The 22,565-nt window shown below is 59.5% G+C and overlaps 1 protein-coding gene across 1 annotated transcript in view; it reads right to left on the reverse strand.

Moving 5' to 3' along the window:
* Positions 1-2,411: 2,411 nt before the first annotated feature.
* LOC105816453 (chromosome unknown open reading frame, human C15orf27) overlaps positions 2,412-22,565 on the reverse strand; it is a 65,467-nt gene continuing 45,313 nt past the window's right edge. Inside the window, exons 8-10 of the mRNA XM_012651871.1 lie at positions 14,107-14,296; positions 4,959-5,021; positions 2,412-3,615 (exon numbers count right to left, since the gene is read on the reverse strand). Of these exons, the coding sequence (XP_012507325.1) occupies positions 3,035-3,615; positions 4,959-5,021; positions 14,107-14,296 (834 nt within the window). The 3' untranslated portion in view covers positions 2,412-3,034. The remainder of the gene's footprint in view (positions 3,616-4,958; positions 5,022-14,106; positions 14,297-22,565) is intronic.

Raw genomic sequence — 22,565 nt, forward strand, 5'->3', positions numbered from 1 at the left:
GTGGAGGAAAGAGCCACCATGCTCTCCGCCCCACGTCCGTGCTCTTGGTGCCAGGCACAGCCACCTGGCATCCCACCGGTCTCAGGCGCCCAGGCTGGACTTGGCAGCCTCTCTTCCCTCCGGTGGTCCCCTCGCCTTCACTCCACCTCCGGGGGCTGCCACGCTCCAGCAGGTCTCCCCAGCAGCTCAGCCACCTGCCGCCTCCATGCTGTCCCCGGTGGGCAGCCTCGTTCCTTCTCCTCCTGCGGACACAGCCTCCCCGCCCCGCCTCCGCCCGTCATTCCCCTGCAACCACCAGAAGGCTCTGCGAGAGCCCTTCCGTAGCGCCTTCTCCCCTCAAGGATGAATGCCCCCCGCTCGACCCGGCAGTGCCCAGCCCCACCAGCCTTTTCTGGGTTGCTCCCGAGGCGACCTCCCCCGCCCCCAGCCCCCGCCATCCTCTTCCTGACACCGGACTTCTCCCTGTTCCCAGACGGGCCTGTGCAGCACACTGCGGTTCCTCTGCCCTCACCGTTGTCCTGCCACCTTCGCCCGCCGCTCCTGTTTGCTTCTGAGCAATGGTTTCACAGCCGACTGGAAGTCAAGGAGACGCTGTGACTCCCCACTCACGCTTTCCAGGGGCGGGTCGATTCTGTAGCTCAGTGTTGAAACCACCCCATAAAAACTGCTCTTCTCCCACACAACAAAGAGAGGGGCTGATTCTGGTGTACGTTTTCTTTTTAAATCCCCCGTAAAGATTTCCTCCGCTGTGAGGCCTTCAGGTGGCCCCAGGCAGGCAAGCAGCTTCCCGTCTGTGGGCGCCCCTCGCGCGTGACCGTCATGGACTCTACTCGGAGAGGCAGGGGCTACCTTCGCCTCCGTGCCCATCGCCATCTCCTCGCGCGGCAGTCCTGACACGGCACGTAGGCGACAGTGCTCAGGCAGGATTTCGCCTCACAGCAATTTGGAAATACTCCAATTCATTTAAAAGTGGACCAAAACACAACAAAACACAACAAACAAAAAAAAAAGCAGAGCTCTTCTGTAGACCCATTTTCCAGCGAGGGAAACTGAGGCAGAGAGTAGGAGCCACTTGCCTGTCATCTTACCCCATTGCTTTCCTCCCTGTCCTGTCCCTGTCCTGTCCCCAGCAGACGCGAGTGCTGAGCAGCACTGGGGCTTGCAGCTCCCCTGGGGCACCGGCCAGGCTCATCCGCCTGTCGGGGTAGCAGCGGCAGCCCAGGAGGGGGGCCACGGGAGCCCAGTGGACAGGGCCGGGCAGCTCGCTGGGCATGGCTGAGGACGGTGGCTGTTTCCAGTCCAGTGGGTGGAGATCACCAGTTACTGACCCCACCGGCTCCTGCTCTACAGATTACAAACCATGTAACACCCTCCAGCCGATCAAGCGGCAAAAGCCGAGTGACCACTCTGCTTCCAAAAGCTCTAAACCCTGGAAGCCCAGGGCCTGGCACGGAGCCGGGCAGGTCTGGGCTCCAGTTCCAGGCCTCTCCTATTTGACCTCAGGAGCTTCTCCAACCTCTCTGAGCCTCAGGTTCTCCACCTACAAAATGGGGCTGGTGGTACCTGCCTCACAGCGCCATGAGGAGGATTCAAGGCGCCCGCGTGTTGGGGGCCTTCGCAGAGCGCTCAGTGACAGAAGCCGTGACCCAGGATGCCCGAGCACGCCGCTCTTGTCCTTTACACACCAAGCCGCCCCGCGGCAGGTGTTCCGATTACACCTCCACTGGATTCGGCTGCCTCTAACACCTTTCGACCAAGGTGAGAGGGTGCTCGTGGCCCGTACGTGGTCCTTTCTCTCCCTTTCTTCCATTCCGCCGTCTTTCCCGAGCGGCTCCGTGCCCAGGCCCGTGCCCTGTGCGGGGCTCGGGGGCCAGTGCTCTTCAGGACCGGCAGGGGAGGCAGGCCGGGAAGCTGACGCGGGCCCAGCGTGGGACTGCGGCACTGTCGGGGTGAGGCCGAGGGCCACGGGAGCCCCGAGGCCCCTGGCCTGCTGGGGCGGGCAGGCAGGACACCCACACGGTGAGAGGAAGGAACCAAGGACCGGCAGGAAAGGAGCCGCGGCGGGTGGAGAGGGGCTGTCCGCCACACTCGAGTTCTCTTGAGGCAGTGGGAGCCCTTAAAACGCAAAGTCTTCCCTTCCCCCGTATCAAAGAAAACACGAGGGTCACAAACACGAACCCCCTTGAAGGCTGTTGAGCAACGGGGACCAGGCTTAGTGGCCTGGGAAGAGGCACAGGAGCAGGGTGAAACCGAGGCGGGGCCACAGAGGAGGCCACAGCGGTGCAGCCCAGCCCAGCCGGGGGCGGGGGCCAGCTGGGTGGGCGCACCAGGCCGGCCGAGACCCCAGTGAACCGCTCTGGACACTGGCTGGGCTAGCGACCAAACGAAAACCTCTGCCAACTGAAGTCTTGGTGCAGCTGTTTTTATTATTAAAGCTACAGTTGGAAAATGGTTGTCCCTCTGCCCCCCACAACCCGCCCCCCAGATCCATCCCTTTAGGTCCTGTGAAGGTGAAAACTAGATTTGTCTTGAGAAGACAGAAACGCCCATGCCGAAATGAGCGGAGGAGGACAGTGAAGTGGGCTCAGGTGGGGTCTCCGTGTGCGGGTCGGCTCCCCCCAGCGTTCCCGGGAAAGGCGGCGCGGCGGGGCTGCACGGCCCCTGCTCACAGTGCTGTTCCCGAGGGTCCGGGTGGGCGCGAGGAACGAAGGCAACGGAAGAGGCTGAGCAGGCCTCCACACTCTACCCTGCCGAAGCTGGGCCACAGGCTGGTTTCTGTAAAAACGGTTAAAAAGTAATTGCAGCCACAAGCACCACCCTCCCCTGCGCAGGGCGAGAGGAGGCGCCAGCTCTGGGCTTTCAGGTCTGAGGCGTGTGGCCTCCTGGCCCGGCGTCACCTCCCTGGAGGCAGGCAGCACCCTGAGGGAGGCCAGGCGGGCTCGTGGGCCCCGCCTGTGGCCCTTGGCGGCCTCCAGGGTCCCAGGAGAGCTTTGAGAGGGCTGTCTCCCTCCTCCCACCCCGCCCACCGGAGGCGCTAGGCCTCAGGGACGCTGTGCAACTTTTGCTCTTTGGATTCCAAAGACCTGAACTTCTCCTCCCGCGCGAAGTGGACGGCGGGCCTGGTCTGGAACGCGGTGAAGCCCTCCCGGCTCTTCTGGTGGAACACGCTTACCCTGTGCTCCAGCTCGGGGCTGGTTTGGGCCGAGCCCGCCGGGCTGGGCCGGGCGAGGGGGGCTGGGTCCAAGGCCCTGTGGGCTGGGCAGGGGTCCTCCGACAGGGAGGACAGCAGGTCCTGGACCGTGGCCTCCGCCATCTGCTGCTGGGGTGGCGGCAGCAGCGGCAGGGGCGCCGGCCCGGGCTCAGAGGAAGGCGCCCCGTGGGCAGCGCTGCAGTCCGTGGAGGAGCCCAGCGTCTGGCTGCTGTCGCTCTGCGCCCGGGTGACCGAGCTGCGGGTGGAGCGGGAGGCGCTCTCCGAGGTGGCACTAGCACAGGTGCCACTGCCACCGAGCTTCAGGGGCGCGTCGAGCGAGAAGAGGTCTGAGGAGATGTTGGGCTGGTGGACGTCTATGGCAGCCGTGGTGACCACGCACACAGCTGGCTCCGGGACACCGCTGTCTGCAAGGAGGAGGGGATCCTGGTCACACTTCACCCTCCGGCACGCCTTGGCGGACCCCGAACCGGACCAGGCGTGGGTGGCGGCAGTGGGTGCGCAGGGGCTGTGAAGGGCACACCTGGTGGAGGGGCCTTGGTCCCAGTTCCCCGATACCAACCGCCCAGCCCATGTGTCCCCATCGTGTTGAGCTCAAGTGTGGACATGTGGCATGCTTTGGCCAGTCACCCAGGAGAAGTGACCTGCGGCACTTCTGCATGGAAGCTTTATGAGCCAGCTGGTGCCTTGCCCTGGCAGCCAACAACGTTCCAGAAGAGACGGCGGCCGCTCTGTCCGCGGGCGCTGCAGCAGCGTGACGACCCGGGAGCAGAGCCCCCGCCAGCCTGCCGTGGGCTCTGTGGCCGCTTAAACCAGAGCGCAGGCTCATTTGCCAGGGGGCTGGCGCAGCCTAAGTCAGGAAGCACCGAGTTTCCTGCCAAGACAAGGATTTCATGGTCTGAGGAGTTTCATGGTGGGGCTCATGGTCCGAGGAGTTCTTCAGAGTTCTAGATGGGCCGGCGTGGGGGTGGGGCGGCATGACCGGAGCCTCGCAAGGCTGAGTGGCCTCTTAGGATGCATCTTGGGGCAGACAGAGGAGTGTGGGGGAGGGGACTGGGCCGGGGCCGGGGCTGGACGTGCTGGTCTTTGAAACCAGCAGATTGGACCAGGTTTGGGGAGAAGAGAGAAGGGGGCTTCGGGGGCAAACTGTGGGAAAGGAGAAGTTCAGACACATACACGTCGCCCCATGTCATCCTCTAGCCTTACAATGGGGCATAAACGGATTTGGGGGCTGTGAAATCCAAACTCAAGGCTTGAGACATCAGCTATGGAGAAACAGGACCCTGAAGGACCAGCTGTTACTTTAAAATTCCATATTTCCTGTAAGTAAAAGCCAGCGGGCTTCCCTGAGGCTTTGTCAAATGTGAGAACGAAATGGCAAGCAAGGACCTGCCCGACCCGCCGCTGCTCAAGCCCAGTGGTGCCGCTGCCACCTCAGCCTCAGGCTGGGGGCACTAGGGCCGCTTTGAGCTCTGGATTCCAAGCCCCTTCCGTTTCAGGGTGGCATGTGCAGCTCTTATCGGTGACCCCAGGGCCCCTGCAGGCCCCAGCTCCAGCGGTGGCGTTTGCATTTCAGCCTCAGCTCTGCCTGCAGCTGTGGCTCACGGGCACCAGGAAACGGGCATGCCGTGGTCTCCGAAGCCAGGCCGAGGAGCCCCTAGCCTTGGGTTTAGGGGTGCTGGGGTCATGTGTATCGTGGGGCTGCACAGAGGTTCCAGTACCTGCAGAATGGCCTCTGACCCACACTTACCACTGCTGGGCCCGTTGTAGTACTGACTGATGTAGCTGTTCATGTCGTCTTTAACCGCGGCTTCTAGGAGGTGGGGACAGAGAAGGGTGAGTGAGCCCAAGAAGCAGGGACTGAAGCAAGTTTGTGCTCCACCCCCAATACTCCAGCCCCCGCCCCCAGGCCATGAGAAGAGGCACCTGTCGCACAGAAGCCCTCTAGGTCTCCTTGGGGACCAGGCCTCGTCTGCCCAGGGCCCAGACAGCCGGACTGGGTACCAGGGAATCCACGTTCTGATGACGCTTCTGCCTCAACACCTGGCCTGGACAGGCCCCTTGCTCCTCTGTGCTGTTTCCTGGCTCTGAGAGGAGGGTGTGGGACCATTCCTCGGGGCTTCCCCTGTCTGGATGGCCTGAGGACCTCAAGGTCACTGGAAACACTGCCCCCGTGCAGGAGCCTTGACGTCCCATGTGCGGGAACACACGGCCAGCCGCAGGCTGACGCGCCGGTCGGCCACGGCAGCCCCGTCTTCCGTGCAGCACAGGGGCGGGCCGGGGGCTGGGGGTCCCCGCTGCCTGCGCAGCTCCTGCACACAGCGGGTGCTCGGCACACGGATATCGAACAAACGACGGAGCAGGAGGTGAAGAGCTGTCCGGATCAAGGGGACAACATGGCAACAGGGTCCTAAAGAAACATCAGTTCATCGTCCTGAGGGGAGTGGGGGGGGAGTAGGGAGGGGGTGGTCTGAGAGTGGGAGGAAAGGCAGGTGACAGGAGACCCCAAAAACCATCCTAAGGAGCTTGGCCTTGTCCCAAGGGCAGTGAGGAGCCACAGGAAGGTCTGACTGTGGTCAAGTGTGATTGGGAGAGGTCACTTCCAAGGTCATGGGGAGAGTGGTTTAGAAGGGGCCAGACTTTAGGCAGTGAGACCAGAGACTGCCCAGGCCCGGAGCAGGTGGGAGGCGCCAGAGGGAAAGAGGGAGGGACGGGGCGGGTAGTAACTAGAAGGGTCCCGGCATGGCTGGGACGGTGTCAGGATGAGGCCCTCAGCTCGGCGGTCAGGCCGGGTCCCAGAGCCATGGGGGAGGTGGACTCAGACCTGACTTCAAAGCCCAGCTGCACCACCTATTAAGTGGCCCTCTCTGAGCCTCTGTCTCCTTGTCTGTAAAATGGGGAGAATGATACCCACCGCCCCGGGTTGTGATGAAGACTGAGCGAGCCAACGCGTGTCGGATTCCTGAGCAGGGCCAGGCACACGGAAGGCCTGCGACGCGCCAGGGCAGGCCGGCCTCTCGTGGGAGTCTGGGGAGGTGCTTCGGGGCCGTCCCCAGACCCTGCACCCCCGGGGGCTTCTCTGAGGAGGCGGGGTCTGCAGGTGACCAGGCCCAGTGTTCTGAGGCTCCTCTGGGGCACAGCTGGGCGCGGCAGAAGCCAACCTGCCCTGACGCTGGGAGGCTGAGTGGAAGCCTTCACGGAGGCCTGGCTCTTAAAAGCTTTTTTGGCCTCTTCTGATCTGTAACTGCCCGAGGTCAGAGGCGTGTTGTGCACTAACGCTGGGGCGTGGGGAAGGGCCGGGCTGGCTCCAGGCCCTGCTCCTCCATCAACCCGTAACACGGGCCTCCATGGCCTCCATGGCCCTGCGCACGCCGGGAAGCCGGGGTGGCTGCTCCCTGCAAGCTGGAGGCGCAGGACCACCAGGAGGAAGGATCTGGTCCCTTGTCTTGGTTTATCCTGAGACCACACCTGCAGGGCCTCAAGATGTGGCAGGACCATGAGCTCAGCTGAAGTGTCCGCAGAGCCATGAACCTTTATCCCAAACTGCCACTCACAGGAGGGGGCCGGGTGAATAAGAAAGTCCCGGCCCTGGGTTCTTGTCCTCGTGCTGCCACTGGCTGCAAAGGGAGCCTGAGCAGGCCACATCCCTTCTCTGGGTCTCAGTGTCCTCATCTGTCCCAGGAGGGTGCTGGCAAGGCTCTTACAGATCATGACGTGGCCAGACCGGACGGCTCTGAAGTTCCAAGAGGTGGCAGACGCGTCTGGACCATCCCCCAGCAGCTGGGCAGGAGCCAGGGGCCCCTCCGTGCGCCAGCACACCTCTGGGGAAGGGAGCTCTGGTCAGCCGCTGCCGGGCAGCTCCCGACTCACATGTGCTCAGGAGGGTCACAGTGCCTAACCCTCTGCGAGCACTGAGCCAGGAGTCCCTGCCTCCAGGGAGCACAGCCCGGGCCTCCCCACGATGTCCTCTCCTTGGTCAAACAGCCAATCTCCGTTGAATCACGAAGTGCCTACTACGTGCGAGGTATCAAGGAGAGGCCCATTTCTACTCACAGGCTACGGGACAGACCTTCCAACACTTGCAAGGCCCTCACATCCCTCCCGAGAAGTCTCCCGAGCCCTGTCCCTTCCCTACCCCTCCTGGTCTCAGCCTTCCCCCACTAAAGGCTTCACTGTGGGCTCCAGATGTGACCAGATGGAGGAGAGGAGGGACGGAAGGCCCTAGCATTTACTGTCAAAGCTCCAGACCAAGGGGTCAGCCCTTCACACACGGATCTCCTTCAGTCCCCACCGCTGCCGCGCGAGACCGTCATTACCTAATAGACAGGTCCTGCCCACTCAGGTGTGACCTTGCCTACATCCTCCGCGTGTGCTTCACACCTGCCCTCGCTGCTGCCATCAAGCCTGTGGCCAGCGTGGAGGCCCACGTCTTCCCTGCAGGAGCCAGGGCCAGCACGGGCTTCCACCACCCTGTACTCAGGTAACCCCCGAGGAGGGCCCATGATCCTGGGCAAACGTCAGCTTGGTGGCTTTGGCCCAGGGGTGCAGGCTGCTGCATCCCGCTTCTGTCTGCTCAGGTGTTAGATCTCTCTCCTATCTCTGTGTTGACGGCGTGTCTGAGGATGAGCACATCCTCCTCCAAGCTGGTGATAAAAATTACCTAAGCCAGGTGACCTTCAGCCCAGACAGCTCTCCAAGCTTCTGGCCAGGCTAGCCGACCACCCGACTCCTCCTGGATGGGCTCCGGCCCCGCTGACTCGACGTGTCCAGAACAGAGCCCAGTGTCTCTGTCCTCCGCCCACATCCTCTACCGCGGTGGCTGGTTCTCCTGCCCACCCAGGCAGTGACCCTGTCACTTCTCAGTGCCTCTCTCTGTCTTGCCAACAACCTGACTTCACCAAGACTGTGACCAGGCGAGGGACCGCTGACCCCTCTGCCGTGGCCCTGCACCCAGCCTTAGGGTGGGCCTCGTGGTTTCTCCTTCAGACTCTCGTCCTGCCTGTGGGTTTAGGGAGCAGGAGCGCTTACTCCCGGGACATGTCTGACGCAGAGCCAAGGTCCAGGTGGCCACGGGCAGCGTGTCCAGTCTGCACTTGCTCCCTCTGTCCGGACCTGGACCCACACAGGCCTCAGAGCAAGCTCTGCGGTGCCAATCTGAGCGTGGGGCCTGCAGTGCTGACACGGCCGCCGGCTCTCTGCCTCCCACAGGCCCGCGGACCCTCTCCCAGAACTGACCCCTTGGGCTGGGGTTCTGTCCCCACCCACAGAGGGGCGTGCCAGCCTTTCAGGGCAGGAGCCACATTTTGCTCACTGAGTCTCCCTGGTACTTGGTCTTGGCATACGCCAGGTGCCATGAGGGGGACTGGACAGAGACCAGGCTGGGTCAGGGGCCTGCGAGACGGCCCAGCCTCCACCCCTCCCTGGGGAGCCCCAGGGCCGGGATGTGACGCTCTGTGCCACCCAGCGTGCGGTTTCACTCCCCTCCCGGGTGCTTCCCACAGAGAGACGGGTGACTGCTTGGTGTCTGGGAGCTAGGGGGTGGCTGGGGATAGGCCACACGGTTGGCCTTACACAGGGCTGCCCACTTTCCACCTACAAATTACCCCCTGCCCCTGGGGTTTGTTTTGATTAGCCCCGAGGAGCCCTAGGGACTGTAGAAAGCAACCCAGAGGGGACTGAGCCTTGCAGCCCTGGAGGGGCAGAACAAAGAAAGGGCACAGCCAAAGGCCCCAATCCCAGCTCTGCAGGCCACTTGCTGTGTGGTCTTAGGCAAATCCCTTAGCCACTCTGAGCTTCAGCTTCCTCACCCACAAAGCAGGGATGACAAACACCTACTCTGCAGTGAGCTGTAAAGATTCAGATTTGCTGAGATAATGCATGTCTAGCCTGGGGCCATCCCTCCATCCCTCACCTCTCTGAACCCCTGGCCCCAGAGTCTTGGGTGGTTTCCCTGGCAGAGGCTCTCTGCTGCCCTGTGCCTTTCTTCCCTGGGTGTGAGCACTTTGCAAACCCAACCCGACTAATCCTCCTAAAGCCCTTCAAGTGCAGCAGTGGAACACTCATTATGTGGGTTTTGCCCCCGTAGGCGGAGCCCCGATCTGCCCAGGAGGCAGAGGTGGAGAGAGAGGCAGGGAGTCAGCAGGGCCAGGCCAGGATGGGGGGCGAGGAGACCCAACCCCACATCCCGGACAGACCCAGGCCCCAATGCCCCTGGGGTCCTGATTCCTAGTCTGGGGCTTTTGCTCCCAAAGCCCAACTTCCTGATCCTCAGCTTGGCAGCCCTCATCAAGGGAGAACACTAATCTTCACTGAGCACCTACTGTATACCAGGCATGAGAGCTGAGCATATGACTGAATGCCCAGTCCTTTGCAGTGAAGAATCCTGCCACTGCTCTCATTTTGGGAACACCGGGGCTCAGGGACAGGACCAGCTACATAATTTATAGGCCCCTTGTTCAAAAGTATTAAGAATTTCAAGAAGGTGACAGCAGAGCATTGACCCAAGCTCAGAGCCTCTGAGACCACACAGGTCGGGCCTCAGTGAAGCCAGCTCTGATCAGAGAGGTTAAGTAACTTGTTCAAGGCCAAGTTGAGGTCAAAACATAGACCTGAGTCCTAAACCCTCCGGTTGCCTCAAATGCTACTTTGCCTGACGCTCTCGAAGGTCTAGTCCTACAGCCCTGGGGCTTCTGGGGGCCCCAGCACCCGGTCAGGCACACACATCTGGAAGCCAGTGGAGGTGCCTTGCCTCCAAGAGCACCCAGGCGCTTTCCTCCCCAAGGGCAAACCCCGGTGCCAGCTCAGCCCCCGCCCCCACTGCCGCTTAGCTGGCCGGGAGCACCTCTGTGGCAGCGTCTCTGGATGCTGCAGCACGTGGGGACACTCAGGTTCCCTGTGATATATGGTGAAATCCACGGCACTCCCGCCAGGGGCTGTAATTCATAAGTTATGGGCGAGCTGCAAGACTAATAAATTCGGGAGAGAAGTATTAATGACTACACAGGGGCACCGTGAACTTGGCAGGCCCCAAAGCCTGGAACTTTGCAGCCCAGGTTTTAAAAATGATTTGTGCTAGAGCAAGTCTAAACAGAAGCCGGTTGGCGTTGTCTGTGACCCGCTGGCAACTGTTGAGACTGCAGCTTCCCCCTGTGGGACTGGGGCTGGCACCCCCGCCCTAGAGGCCACGCTCCCCCAACCCAGCCAGACGCTGCCCCTCCCCCGTGACTCATCGCTCCTGTCTGCAGGTTAATCCCGGGATTTTCTGTGCCCTACTGCACACGAGGGGGGCCTGAGGCCCTGCTGGCCTGAAGGTCATAGTTAGCAACAAACGCTGCCCTTTCTTAATCTCCAGAGTGGCCCAGAGCAGCCCTAGCTTGTTCAGCCGTAATTTCCAGTGTCATGAAAATCCCTCCCTGGACACAGCTGCTGGTCAAGGAGAGACGGGCTGGGGGAAGCCCTGTGTCCCTGGGCCAGTTGGGGCTGTGAATCATGTGTGCCCCCCACGGCACTCATGCCCTGCCCTCTGCCCCGAGCACTGGCCTTGCTGTTGATGTCTGGGGCTGGCTGTCACATGCTGTGCTGTGCGTGGGCAGCTGCACAGGCGGGGGCAGGCGGCACCCAGAGAGCTGGGAGGTGCCAGGGGATGTCCCTGAGGAGATAGGGCAGGTGGGATTCCAGGGCTGCGGGGACGGACATTTGTAGCTGCTCCCAGGATGCACGTTTGGCACCTCTATGAGAGGCCTGAGCCTGCCTCGTTCACACACGCCCTCCCCCGAGTTTGCAGGAGGGTGAGTGGGGACAGTGCAGCCCTCACGACACCCAGGCTGGTAATGCACGGCTGATCGGATTTCCCGAGTGGCCTTTGGCTCTGCCCTAGCTTTTTCCCTTCTGCCCCCTCCGTCTTCTCCTTCTGGAAGTTGCCCACAACGGGGACAGATACAGAGAGAGGAGGAGCAGCAGGGACAGGCAGGGAATTACAGTTTCACAGCACTCCTAGAGTGGGTGGGATTATTTTAAAGGCTTGGTTTGGTTGTGGATCCTCCAAGCCCAGATCTCAGCTCCCTGTGGGCCCAAATGTGGCATCTGGTGTCCAGGATCTGTAGGTCACTGGCTGAGAGCAAGGGCCATGCTGTCATCTCTAGAGCTCAGGACCCTGATGAGGGTGGGGGTGCTGCAGAGTGCGGAGGAGCCGGAAGGGCTCAGAGCTGCAGAAAGAACGGCACTGGCAGGCGCGAGCCCCACGGCGCAGTGTGCAGGGACGGCCGAGCAGCAGCGCTCACCGAGCTCCATCGAGGAGGGGCCACGAGACTGTAAGCCAGCCCCTCCCATCCTTGGGAGGCAAGGCTTAGTGGGCAAAAGCTGCTCCTACCTTCCCGAAGAACTTCCAAAAAGAACAAGAAGGCAGATTCCACAAGCCTGGGCCTGGGGAGCTGGAAGCCAAGAGTGGGTTTCTGGAGAGGGCTGTTGCCAGGTGGCCTCTGAGCTCTGAGAGAGGACGCAGGGCCGCAGAGACCCGTGCGGAACGAGGATGTCTGAGAGCCTCATTCGCTCTGGGGAGAACGGCTGAGATCAACACACATAAATGGCACGGCGGCTGGGCAGGACCGGGGCCTGCGGGAGTTCACGCGGGGCTGTGGGGAAGGGTGTGGTGACCTGAGGGCTCGCCCTGCGATGGCCGCAGGGGAAGGGCTCAGAGACTAGAGCGCTCACAGAACACGCTGCTCCAGTGACAGCTGAGACGGGTGGGAGGAGACGAGGCCAGGGAGGCAGCTGGAGGCAGGACTGTCAGGGGTCCTATGTGCCACCTGCTGTGGGGTGAATAATTGTGTCCCCGGCCCCCACCCATGTGTTGAAGCCTGAAGCTCCAGTGCCTCAGAATGTGACCTGACCTGGAAGTGAGGTGGCTGCGGATGTAATCAGTGAACACGAAGCCATGCCGGAGCACGGGAACCCCCAATCCAATGTGACTGGGCCCTTATAACTGGCAGACTGATATGCCACCCTAAGGGGCTTGGGCTTTTTCCCGAGGGACACAGGACCCAGCAAAGGCAGTAAGACGAAGAGTGACGCGAACGAGTTTGGAAAGAGCCCTGTGCAGCGGGCGAGGTGAGGGGGCAGAGGGCACCTGTGGGGGCAGAGCTGAGGAGGAGCCGGTGAGGTCCAGAGACAGCCGAGGCCGAGCAAAGACGGTGAAGAAGCGGATGCTTCAGACACATGCGGGAAGCAAACCAGCAGGAACCGAAGATGGCTCATGAACCAGGACCTCCCCAACCCTGGACCAAGGCAGGAATCACCTTACAGCTGAACACACGTGAAAGTAGGGCTCTGCGCCGGGCACAAAAGCCAACTGCCCGAGGAGGGGTCGCCAGGGCATGTGGGCTCTGAGGTGTGAGCTCACGACAAGCGGCCACAGGGCCCAGGAGCCTTCCGAATGCATCGTGGGGTCCCAGGTGGGAACAAAAGAGCAGGGTGGGCCCTCGGCACTTTGCTCCGGGCTTGCCGCTCCCCAGTAACCGCATTCAGTGCCGGGTGTCGCTCTGAGAGGGGCACCGGAGAGCTCAGGGAGGTAGCGGCAGTACGGCAAGGACCTGGGGAGCTCATGCCCCGAGGGCTGGCTGTGGGAATCAGTGGCAGTCCCTGGAGGAGAAAACTGTCCCTAAAAGAAGTCTCGACTGAAAGGGCACCCACCTGTGCATGGAAACTGCGGCCAGGGGAGGGCTGCGGGCGGGGGCAGGCCCACGCAGTGTGAGCCGGTGAAGGTGGGGGAGGCATTACGCGCCCATTCTTAGAGGAAGGTGAGCTGAGGCCACACAGACTCTTGGCAGGGAGTTACAGATGGGCTTCTCATGTCCGCTGAAGTCCCTTCCAGTCCCCAAATCCTATGATTCTAAGATCTGAAGATCTCTCAAAAGATTTAATATCAGCCAACTCGTTCCCCAAAACCTGTTTGCGGTGCTTTCAGCCTACAGAGCTTTCGCACACCCATCGGCTCCTCACGCTGCCTGTGAGGCAGACAGAGCTGGCGCCGTGAGTCCATTTTACAGAAAGGAACACCAAAGCCTCAAGTCGAAGAGCCTGGAGCGCAGGCCTCTTGCCTCCCGACTGGCTCAGCCTGCCTGGCCTGTCCTCACTGCCCTGGCAGGGGACACGGCAGGCCAAGGTGAAGTATCCCCTTGATCAAGCTGGGGATTGGGGTTCCACAGCCCAGGTTCCAAGCCCAACACCGTCATTTCCTGGCTGTGTGGCCCCATGCAATCCTCTTAACCTCTGAGCCGCACAAGCACCCGTGAGGAAGGCTCAGTGCTGTTCCTTCCCTCGACAGCGAGCAAACCCGGGCCCAGAAAGGTTAATCCCCCGTCCAAGGCCACGCAGCGGATGGACAGAAGAGCCAAGATTTGAATCTAGAAACATCACCACAGTCCCTGCCCTGGGTTGTGGCCGGTGCTCACATCTCCACCAACAGCATCATCCCATCAACTCGCTACCCTCTCAAAGGCCGGGACTTGTTGCTTGGGCCCTGGTAGGTGACAATCCAGCAGGAAAGCGCCAGACCTCGGCTTGAAGCCCGGCTCTGCCATTTGTTAGCCACGTGCCTTTGGACGGCCTGCCTAGGTCTGTTTCTTCATCCATAAAATAGGAGTCACAGCTCCTCCGCCGGGTGCTGTGAGGTCAGGGAAGGTGAGGCGCACGAGGCGCGAAATGGGTGCAAGCCATGTCTAGTTTGCGCAGGGGCACATGCGCCCTCCCGACTGCGAGCGTGCTCCCCCGCACGGGGAGGGGCGCGGGCCTGCCAGGAGCCGCTGCACCGCAGGAGGGAACCCCAAGCCGCAGCCCCTCTGCTTGGAGCCCTGTGGGGGCACAGGAGGCGCGCTGCCCCCGTCGCTGGGCGCCGGGCTCACCTTGCGAGGGCCGCAGCTCCTCCACGACGCTCCCGGCCGCCGTCTCCTCGTCCCAAGCGCCGGCCTCCACCACCTTGTAGCGGCTGCGCGGCTGGCTGAGCACGTGCGGGGCCCGCAGCGCCGCCTCCCGCTCGGCCGCCAGGTCCAGGTCCTGCTGCGCCAGGTGCGCGCGCAGCTGCCGGATCTCGAACTGCGGGCAGAGGGCACCGTCAGCTGCCAGGGCCGCGGGGCCAGGCCGGGGCGCGGCGCGGCGGGGCGGGAAGGTGCTCCCCAGAAACCTCCCAGCGCACGAACCCCGCGGGCCTCCCGTTGCGGGGCCTTCCCCCGTTTCTCAGCAACAAAGCGTGAGCCTGGGCCTCGGGACCGCGCAGTGTGGCCCCGTCCCGCGGAGGGCGGTGGGGGGACGCAGCCGTGGTGCGCGGGAACGCCGAGTGCGATCCCGGGGTGCGTGACAGAATGGAAGCCGTTTAGGGGCCGTGCGCTGATGACTGACGGGGGGCAGGAGCCCCGGGCCCGCGCCACCAGCCTGGGAGCCCGTCTGGCGTCGCGCGCCGCAGGCCGTGCCTCCCAGGGACACCCGCTTGTCGCCCACGCGGACGGAGGACGGGGCGGGCCCCGCGGCCTGCTGGCCCTGTGGCCTGGGCAGGTCCCCTCACCGCCCGGGCCGCGGTCTCCTCATCTGCGAAGTGGGCCTTGTAAGCAGCGCGCCCGTTTCCGCGCTGGCGCGCTCTTCGCTGGGGAAGGCGTCGTGGGAAGGCGGCCAGACGCCTCCTGGGCTAGCGGCTGAGGTGGCGGCCCGGGCCCTGCCGGGACGTGGGCCGGAGTTCGCGGGAGGCGCGGAGGCCCCGCCCCGCCACCTAGCGTCCGGGGCACGCGGCGCCGCTTTGCCCGGGGAGCGGGACCGGCCCAAGTGGGTCCGCCGCCCGGGCGCCCCACCCAGGAGGCTGCCCGCTTGCTTACGACGCACATCTCGAGCCCGGACCCCTCTCCGGAACGTCAGACCCCCCAGCTGCCTACGTGACGGCACCACGTGGTCGGTTTATGGGAGCTGCAAATGCAACTCGGTCGAAACAGGACTCCTGGCCGTCTCTCCAAACCTGCTTCTCAGGCGCTTTCATCCCACTTTGGCTGCTGCCGAAAAACGTAATCGCCTCCCTGCTACCTCTCTGCCTCACCCCAACATCCCATCTGCCCCCCAAGTCCAGCCCCATCTCCAAGTCCTATCCCACTTCCCTCCACCTCCACTGCCAGCTCCCACCCCGACAGCCGGAGCTTCCCTCTGCCATGGGGGCCCAACAGGAGTCACGGGGACTCTCAAACCAAAACCGGACCCTGTCCACACACCTCGGTGGTGTACCACCTCCCGCGGGGGACGGCCCCGACTCCTCACTCCTGGCTGAGCAAGCAGGTGCACAGTCTGGTCCTGCTCTCCCTGCCGCCAAGACACAGGCTTTCTCAGTCTTCCTGAAAGACTCCAAGTGTGTGCTGGTCTCAGGGCCACTTTCCAGCTGATTCCTCTGTCCCAGACCGCAGGGTGACTCCTCCTCAGAGGGCCCTTCCCCGACTCCCCGCCTAAGGCAGCCCCCCAGGCACTCAGCTGCATCGACCTACTTCAATTCTCCGCATCGCACTCGCCACTTTCTGATATTTTTGTGTATTTATTTTAATGTTTTATTAATTTTATTTTTATGAAAGTAAAACACACACAGCTAAAAGCATTCACTAACACTAGGGTGGCCAGGTGGCAACCTGGCATTGAACAACCTCCCAATGTCAGTGTTAACCTCCCAACCTGTGTGTCTCTGGGACCATATAGGTTTTCCAGAGAGTTCTTCAGCTTCCTGCCTGGTTTCCTCTGTACTGGGAGCAGGGCAGAGAGTCCCATCCTTAGGGGGAAGGACTTTCGCTGGATCTTCGTTTTCAGTTTAGCCCTGCGCCTGTCCCCTGTCCCTAACCCGGTGTCCACATGCAGAGCTCCCGGGTTCAGTCTTTCCGGAGGACAAGCCCGGACGCATGCGGGTCGGGGCGCGGTCTCCTGGCTGTGTGGGGTTTGGAAGCGGGCCTGGGGATTTCAAATATTACGTGTGCAGACTTTTGGCCAAGCCCCCTTTCCCATGGTCAGCTGCATCCTACACCCCCTTCCTCCCCGACTCTCGGGGTTCCAAGCGGAGAGTGAGCCCGTTTCCTCCTCCGGCCTCCTCTGTAAGCACTTTAGTTATAAATCGTCCGCTCTGCTGATCAGTGACCACTTTCTCATCTAGTCTCCGAGTGTGAGAGATTGCATTGAAATCTCTGTCCTCTTTGTCCTGATGGACAAGACTGAAAGAGACAGTTTCTTAATTCTTATGCATTTAGGATTTTTGTCTAATATTTGAGTGGAGTTTGGGGAAGATCAGATGACTGTCTGTGGTTTCCACTATTTTCTTGACAGCCTGCGCATCAGTTTACCTCTCGTTCACCCCCAGGGGTGTGCTGGTGAAAACGAAAAAAGCAGGCAAGGCCCGATTTGTGGTGTATGCTAATCTCTGTGGTGTAAATATTCCCAGCATGGCTGACTTCAAGCCACCAACAGATGCTATGGGAACCGAAGAGAAATGAGCACAGTAGGCTCGCGTGGGCGGGGGGCTCCAGGGCACCGCCGCCACCCTTCTCCCCGGCAGCATACAGTCTCCGTCAGAGCAGGGACCTTATCCGTTTTGTTGCCTGGTACACAAAAGTCACTCAGGAAATGTTGAATAAATGAATAAATAAACACATAAAACTAGTTAGTTTTGTTTGACTCTGTGTTCTCGGACTGAGCCGTAACTGAGTGGCAAGCCCAGGCCAAAGACTGAGCCCTGCTGCTAGCTATGCGCTAATCCCGACCCTGGTCACAGACTCAGCCCTGCTGCCGAGCTCAGCCCGGACTTGTGACCTGGACCTTGACAACCCAGCACTCAGATGGGACTGGTGGTCTTACAAGGTGAGAAAGTGAGGCTGGCTCATTAGTATGGCTTTTTGTGCGGAGGGAGGGGTGCGAGCCACCGCTCTGGCAGCAGGCTCTCAGAGGCCACTGAGGACCCAGGAAGCAACCCTCCCAAACTCTGCTGGGCTGGGCACCCCTCCCGCCCGGGCTGATCTAAGCCTCCCATGGGCACGCCCAGCCTCTTTCTCCAGGCCACTCTTCTGGGCCTGCAGGCCCAGCTAATGGCTTCCCAGGCCACTCGGAAGGGATGCATTATTTATGGCTGGTAATTGATACGGAGTTGCCCAAGAGCGTCCCACTGGAATTCAGGCCAGACAGCTGGAGGCCAGGGCTTGCCCAGCCCTAGCCCACATGTGCAGACACAGGCACATACAAAGAAATAAGTTTTAAAGTAAAGATGTGAACACGTGTGGTAGTTCTCCCATTCATTCATTCATTCGGGAGGAAGTCAGGTAAAGCACGGTGGGGGCCGTGTTAAAATTCTGTTATATGTTTGGGCATGAAAATGAAAATTAGATAACAGCAAGGGGGACTGGCTGCTGCACTACAGGGAGCAAGCTTTGGAGAGAGGCTAACCCTGGGGGGTACCTGTGGCAGAGGGCAAGGCGTGCACAAGAGACAGAGGACTGGGGAAGTCAGCAGGAGCCACCCCAGGCAGAACCTTGTAGCCATCATCAGATGTTTTAAGGTTGTCAGCCTTTATTTAAAGAGCAAAAGAAACCATTAAATGTTTCAAGCAGAAGGGCGGCCTGGGGAAAGTGGCAGTATGGCGATCTAGGTGAGCATTTCGAAAGGACGGTGCTGACCACAGAGTGGAGGACGGACTGGTCGGGGCCAGGGTGGATGGGGAACACCAGCTGAGAGGCTACTGCTGTAGTCCATGCCAGAGAGGACCAGATACGGACTAGGGTGGAGACGGTGGAGATGGAGATAAGAGGATAAGAGATGTATTAGGAGGTGAGAGTGTCAGCACATGGCATGGATTGGAATGGGGGTGAGGAAGAGGGCAACCTGCTTTGAGGACAGATTTTGGCAAGCTTCATACTCACAGGGTGTGAGGGGCCCGGATGCCCCCTGCGTCACCCTGAGAAGGAATGACTGACTCCTCAGAGGGAAACTGCAGATGGGCAAAATGACTCTCAGCCCTGTCACTGGCTGTGACAGCCCAGGGGCTTCTCAGGAAGGGCCAGTGAGACCCTCGGAGCCCAGCTCCTGATTCTTCCCGTACTTAACTTGGACACACGTGCCTCCCTCAGTCGACTGGAGGGCTGTCAAGGGTCCTAGCACTGCAGGGCCTCATTCGTTAGATGGGTGAACTGAGGCCTGGAGGCGGGAAGGAGCCTTCTGTGCTGGGGGGCGGGGGAAGGGTAGGACCACTTGGTGTGTCAGAAGCAAAGCAGGACCTGAGCCTGCGCCTCTGGCTTCCAGCCCCCAGGACCTTATGGCAGGGAACTTGCAGCCTTATGGGCAAGATGGAAGCGACTCGGCCCCACAGAATACAGGGCAGCTTGATGGTAGCAGGGGCCAGGAGGGAGCAGGAGGTCCCCACAGGGGAACACACAAGGGCTGGAGGCCCGTCACGCCTCCCTCACTCTGACTTTGGGTACGTCCCTTTTCCTCTCTGGGCCTCGGCTTCACTGTGTGTCCAGTAAGCCAAATGGACTAGCTGGACTCCGAGTCTATGACAAGCTCTGTGCTGGCTCGGGGACCCTAGCTGGGAAGGAGCAAAGTACAAGTGCCAGTTCACGCTTGGGCCTGTCTTGAGGGCCATCCCCTGTGCCCTGCTAAAATGCCCCATTCCCAGAGGACCGACTAGAGAAAGATAACATAATCCAGAATCTCTAAAATGTGTCATCAACAATGTGTAGCATATGATGAGAATTATTAGTTATGCAAATAAGCAGGAAAAAGTGATCAATTATCAAGACATAAAGCAGTTAATAGAAGCTGACCTATGAAAATATTTGACTTAATAAATATAAGGACTTCAAAATAACTATGATTAATATGTTAAAGAAAGGGGGAAAGATGGACAAAATGCATGTATTGATAGTGTTTCAGCAGATAGAATCTATGAAAGGAATCAAATCAAACTTTTAGTACCTTTAATATACAGTGTCTAAAATCGAGCACTTGGATGGGTTTAACAGCAGACTGGACATGGCAGAAATAGGGTTCTTAAACTTGAAGATAAATCTATAGAAAAATACCAAAACTTATAGAGAGAGAGAGAGAGAGAATGAGGAGGGAACAGATTAGGATGCCGGGGAGACACGAGGCACGAGAGAGAGAGAGAGAGAGAATGAGGAGGGAACAGATTAGGATGCCGGGGAGACACGAGGCACGATCTGGCACGATCAGTGCACACACACACTGGAGCTCCAGAAGGAGAAGAATGGAAGAATGGGACAAAAGCATAAATAAAGTAATCAAAGCCAAAAACTTTCCAAATCCAACAAAAAACATCAACCCACAAATTCAAGAAACTCAGAAACTCCTAAGCAGGATAACAAACAAACAAAAAATCCCCCACACCTAGGCACCGCGGTCGCGCTGCAGAAGAGAGTAGGAAGAAGGGCCGCAGCACTCAGGCTCCCCGAGATGTGGGCCTCTGGGAGAGAGGGTGCACATGGCTTTGGTGAAGCAGATTTTCCACTGGCTAGCTGGCCCAGCGGAAAAAAAACCATCCCCAGGCTTGGGGAGAATGAAAGTGCTTTCTAGTCCCATTTAGTGCACGTCATTAGCTAAGTATTTCTAATCAGATGGCCTGACCAATCGGCTGGGATGCACAGGGAAGCCCTCAGCTGCATTACTGGAGTGAGTCAGACCCCTTCCCTCAGGGCTGGGCTTTTAATGCATGCCCAGGCAGGGCAGGCCCACCAGGGCGGGAGGGCAGGCACAGCCAGCGCTTCTCTGCCTTTAATGGTCTGGTGGTGGAGTCCAATCAACACAGGCCTTGGCCTGATCAATGCACACTTTGGCCAGAAGCTCGATGGATCTAATGCAATAGCAATAACTTTGCCCCATCCTATTAGTGCTGTCTGCTCAGACTGCCCTGCCTTCAAACCCATGCGCTGTTGGGATGGCATCCAATGTTTATTTCCATTAGTTTTGCCATTGTTGGTAACAATAAAAATCAGGAGACAGTTGCAAACTAATGATTTAGGAGCAGGGTAAAGCTGAGATCGACCTTGGCTCCTTTCCATCCACTGTGAAGAGGACTGGTAGTTGGCCATAAATTTAAATTATGGCAAAAGGATAACATAAGTTATTTTTCTGATGGCTAATTTTATCAGCTAAATAGGCTTGTCATTAAAGCTATCGGCTGTTTTACAAATCACTTCCCATGTTTAAAAAACTTCACTTCCCACAGTGGAGCTCGGGAAGAATCCAGGTAACAAAGGCTATTGTGCTGAACAGGGGGCTTGTGGCCTCCACAGGAAGCAAAGGACTCTGGAATGAGCCAGCCTCAAGCCCCAGCCTGGGAGCCAGGGCAGACCCGGTCCTCTAGTTTCCTGCAATTCCTGCCCTTCAGCCCCTCCTCTGAGCTTCTAGCCTGTCGGAAACAAGGGTGCCCTCTACAGCGCCATCAGCACTCTCTTAGGGCGCTGAGCAGTTGGGAGCAACAGGGTCCAGGGCGAGGCCCGGACACGGAGATGGGCCCCGGCTCCCAGCCAGGCAACCCACCACCTCCCAAGCCTGCTCTGGCTCCCACACCTGAAAGCAGGAGGGCACGTGGGGGTGACAGCCCCCTTCTCCCCATGCCTTCCTCCCTCAGAAACGCCTATAGCTTGGAGGGTCAAGATTATCATCTTGTTTCTTCAGAAAACAGGCCAGGGAGCCGTGCGTTCCTCCAGGGAGGACTGTAAGTGTGGCCGTGGGCCTGCTGTGTTGGAAGTGGGGAAGGGCGGGAGTGTTGTGAGCCCACTGGCCTTGTTTCATGGTGACCATGCAGCAACCGTTGTCTCTTCGTCTTGGGCTCACAGACCGACTCGGACAGCATCTGGTGTCTTCAGCTGGGACTGTGTAACGGGATCTTGCCGACGACATGGGCGGAAGCAGCGTCACCACTCCTAGTCTTGGCCAGCGAAAACCTGCTGTGCTCGTTCCCCACTCTCCCTTTCGCATCTCCCGGCTGACGGGTCAAGACTCACAGCACTTAGAGGAAGAAGCAGCCACAAAATGGAAGGAGCCCGGAGGCCAAAGTGACTGTGTGGCACAGTGTCCCTCCACCTGCGATCCATTGCACTGGGCTGCGATGGGCGTGACAAATAGTATGTTCCTCTTGCGTTAGGCCACTGAGATTTCTGGATTTGATGCAGCAGCTGGTGTTACCCACCCTGACTAGTGTTGCTGGTGCAGACGCCCTATTTCTGGTTGGGGGGAACAGACCCTGAAGCCCTGGGGTCCATTCCTAGCCCTTCCGTGACAAACAGCAGGCCCTGGGCAAGGAACAGCCTGTCCGAGCTCAGACTTTCCACCCGCGGAGGGGTGGCTAGGACCGGGCCTGTCGACTTTCACCGTCAAAGTCAAAATGAGCTAAAGCATGACTGTGCGTTTGTGAGTGATCACTACAACACAAATGCCTTCAGTATTATTTTTATTCTCTCTCCCTCTCTCTTTCTACACTTACTGAGAGCCTCCAGTGGGCCGGACTTTATATATATTACTTCGTTTAATTCGATCCTCACAGCACCCACGTGTGACATGGGCTTCGTTGCCTCCATTTTTCTAGTGAGCAGCGGGCTCAGGGACTAGGGGGAGACAGCTAGTTGCTAGGGCTTGAATCCAGCCTGTGGGATCCCTGTGCGAGAGGATTGTCTCCACCCGCCACGCTGCCCACAGTGACTCCTCTTTCAGGAGCTGACACTTGCCCCAGCTCTAAGGCTGCCACGGCTCCCAGGCTCCACTGGCCTCCTTGGAGGCTGGACCTCGAGTCACGCTAGATTGCATCTCCTGTCGGTCAGTGTTTTGCCAACGATCTCAGGGCGAATGGTGCTAAGGACGGAGACTTGACTTCCCTCTGTGCTTCCTGTACGACCCAGGAGAGAAGAGAAACCAACTTCGACAGTGGGCAAGGTCAGAGTGTACTGTTTTGCACCAAAAGCTATTGTAAAGCTTAAAGGGCAAAAGGAAGAAACAACACGGACTTCAGAATGTGTTTTGGAATTAGAGGAAGACCCTAGGCATGGATGTGCATGGAATCTCAGAAGTGGTTCTGTGAGACGAGTCAGAAGAATGTATCATCATCGCACAGATGTAACCGCTGCATCTAAAACAGCTTCGATTTCTGAAGCAGCCAGTACAGAGAGAGAGACAGAAGCTCACCCCGTCCTCTGAAGGACAGCCACTGGCAGCCACCTCTGGAATCCATCTGGGTACCAGTGAGACTAACTCTTAGGACAATTCTGGCCAGGATCCAGACAGAGAAGAAGGAAAGTGAATGGAAAGGATTTCTCGGCTGAAGGGTGTTGGGCCCGGGGTCTGAGGCCGC

This window comes from Propithecus coquereli, unplaced genomic scaffold (assembly GCF_000956105.1).
Source record: "Propithecus coquereli isolate 6110/MARCELLA unplaced genomic scaffold, Pcoq_1.0 Scaffold372, whole genome shotgun sequence".
NCBI lineage: Eukaryota > Metazoa > Chordata > Mammalia > Primates > Indriidae > Propithecus > Propithecus coquereli.